This window comes from Chiroxiphia lanceolata, chromosome 3, assembly GCF_009829145.1.
Source record: "Chiroxiphia lanceolata isolate bChiLan1 chromosome 3, bChiLan1.pri, whole genome shotgun sequence".
In the NCBI taxonomy this organism is placed as follows: domain Eukaryota; kingdom Metazoa; phylum Chordata; class Aves; order Passeriformes; family Pipridae; genus Chiroxiphia; species Chiroxiphia lanceolata.
The window spans coordinates 19,425,748-19,427,361 of record NC_045639.1 but is presented as its reverse complement, the minus strand read 5'-3'; the positions used below and the strand labels follow the sequence as shown (position 1 = coordinate 19,427,361).

At 44.3% G+C, this 1,614-nt stretch overlaps 1 protein-coding gene across 1 annotated transcript; it reads right to left on the bottom strand.

Annotated features, from left to right (window-relative positions):
• Nucleotides 1-307: 307 nt before the first annotated feature.
• Nucleotides 308-1,172, bottom strand: LOC116784020 (zinc transporter 10-like). Its single transcript, XM_032682191.1, has one exon. It carries the CDS (start codon nt 1,117-1,119, stop codon nt 667-669), a length of 453 nt encoding a protein of 150 aa, XP_032538082.1. The 5' UTR covers nt 1,120-1,172; the 3' UTR covers nt 308-666.
• Between the last annotated feature and the right edge of the window lie 442 nt (nt 1,173-1,614).

Genomic DNA, 1,614 nt, shown 5'->3' with positions numbered 1-1,614 from the left:
TGAGAAAAACAGTCCCCATCTCTCCTCCCAAATGAAGAACTTTTAAATTCCTACGCTAGGACAAATAAACTAAAAGGCCAAACCTCTGTGCATCGAACAGAACCTTCTGCAAAAGATTTTGTGTAGCAGAGAACCTGTTTTTCCTCTGCATGCTTTCTCAAGCACAGGTTAACAAAAATCAGCAAAGAATACTTCAGCTCCGTAGTCACAGTTTTTTCAGTCAGTTCACAAACTGTGAACAATGCTCAAAGATAACCACATCTTTGACAAAATTTATAGCAGAATTACTAAAATATCGAGAGTGGAGACTGTGGATGACTGATATCTCAGGATTAGGTATTTCATAACAAGTACCTCCTCAGGGTGGCAGTATGCTTTGTCCCTTGTTTGGCCGGCCAGTGGATTAGGGAGAAAATTTCTCCTGCAGTTCGCTGTACACTTTAGAAAGACAATACATACACTGCTTGCACATTACTTACTGATAAACACATATGGTGGTAACTGGAAACATGCATGGGTTCAGGCACAAAATCCACTACCCTCACTAACAAAAGAATGAAGAAAACTACGTTTTACATGCCCATCTCAGAGAAGCAGTAAACAGTCTCTATAAGAGTCATTAAGCAGAAGTGTAGAGGGCTGGGAACGCTGAGCAACCACATGAGGCTATTTACCTGTTTCAGTGTCTCCGCGGGGTGCACGACAATAACAGCAGTCCATGAAGATAACGTAGTTTAACACATTGAAGAACAGACCTGAAACCCCAATAATGAGGACGAGCAGTACTTTCTCAGTCTTCTGAGGATTGATAAACCTCTTGATAGCCTCGACGAAGATGCTGAACATCAGAGCAGCGGCAAAAACAGAGTTGCCAAAAGCTCCCAGCACGTCTGCTCGGCTGAAGCCGAAAGTGCTGGCCTTGTGCCACTTGATACGGCTGAACCTGACGCCGAACAAACCGATGATCATGGAGATCAAATGAGAGAGAACAGTAAAGGCATCTGAGGCTAAGGAAAGAGAATTGCCCACGTAGGCTACGGAGATCTCAATGGCAAAAATGACAAGGCTCAGCACACACATGGCGATGAGCCTTATGCTCCGGCCTGAGTAGCGGCCCATTTCTGCTGCTCTCTTCCCCTCACTCCCAGGTTCAGCAAGACAGAGCTGCGTGGGGAGCAACTCACTGCCTGTGATTCTGCCCTTTATCTGTCAGTGCTGCTCACATGTGGGAGCCACTTTTATAGGAAGCAGTAAAGCAATAAATCAGTTTAAAGGGCAGTTTAGCAAGATTTGTCATGTGAAGGCAGCCTGAGGGCTCCAGTTCTGCAGGTGTTCCACCCTCAGGAGGCTTTTTTTCCTACAAAACCAAAAATAAGCCAAGGGAGACTACTGGGAGCACCAGCACTTGCTACTCTACTCAGTGGCAGTGTCCTAAAAAACTGAATAAGGCCGAGAGCATAAGAAGGTGGCTCAGAATTTTAAGTGGTTAGACAAGGCCTCTCTTTTGCACAAAACTCTCCTCTCATGTTTGTTTCTGCCATTTCTGTTGGCAGTAATTTTAATACTGAAAAAAATCTTATTACATACCTGTGGAAGAAGACATTTTAAATCCAT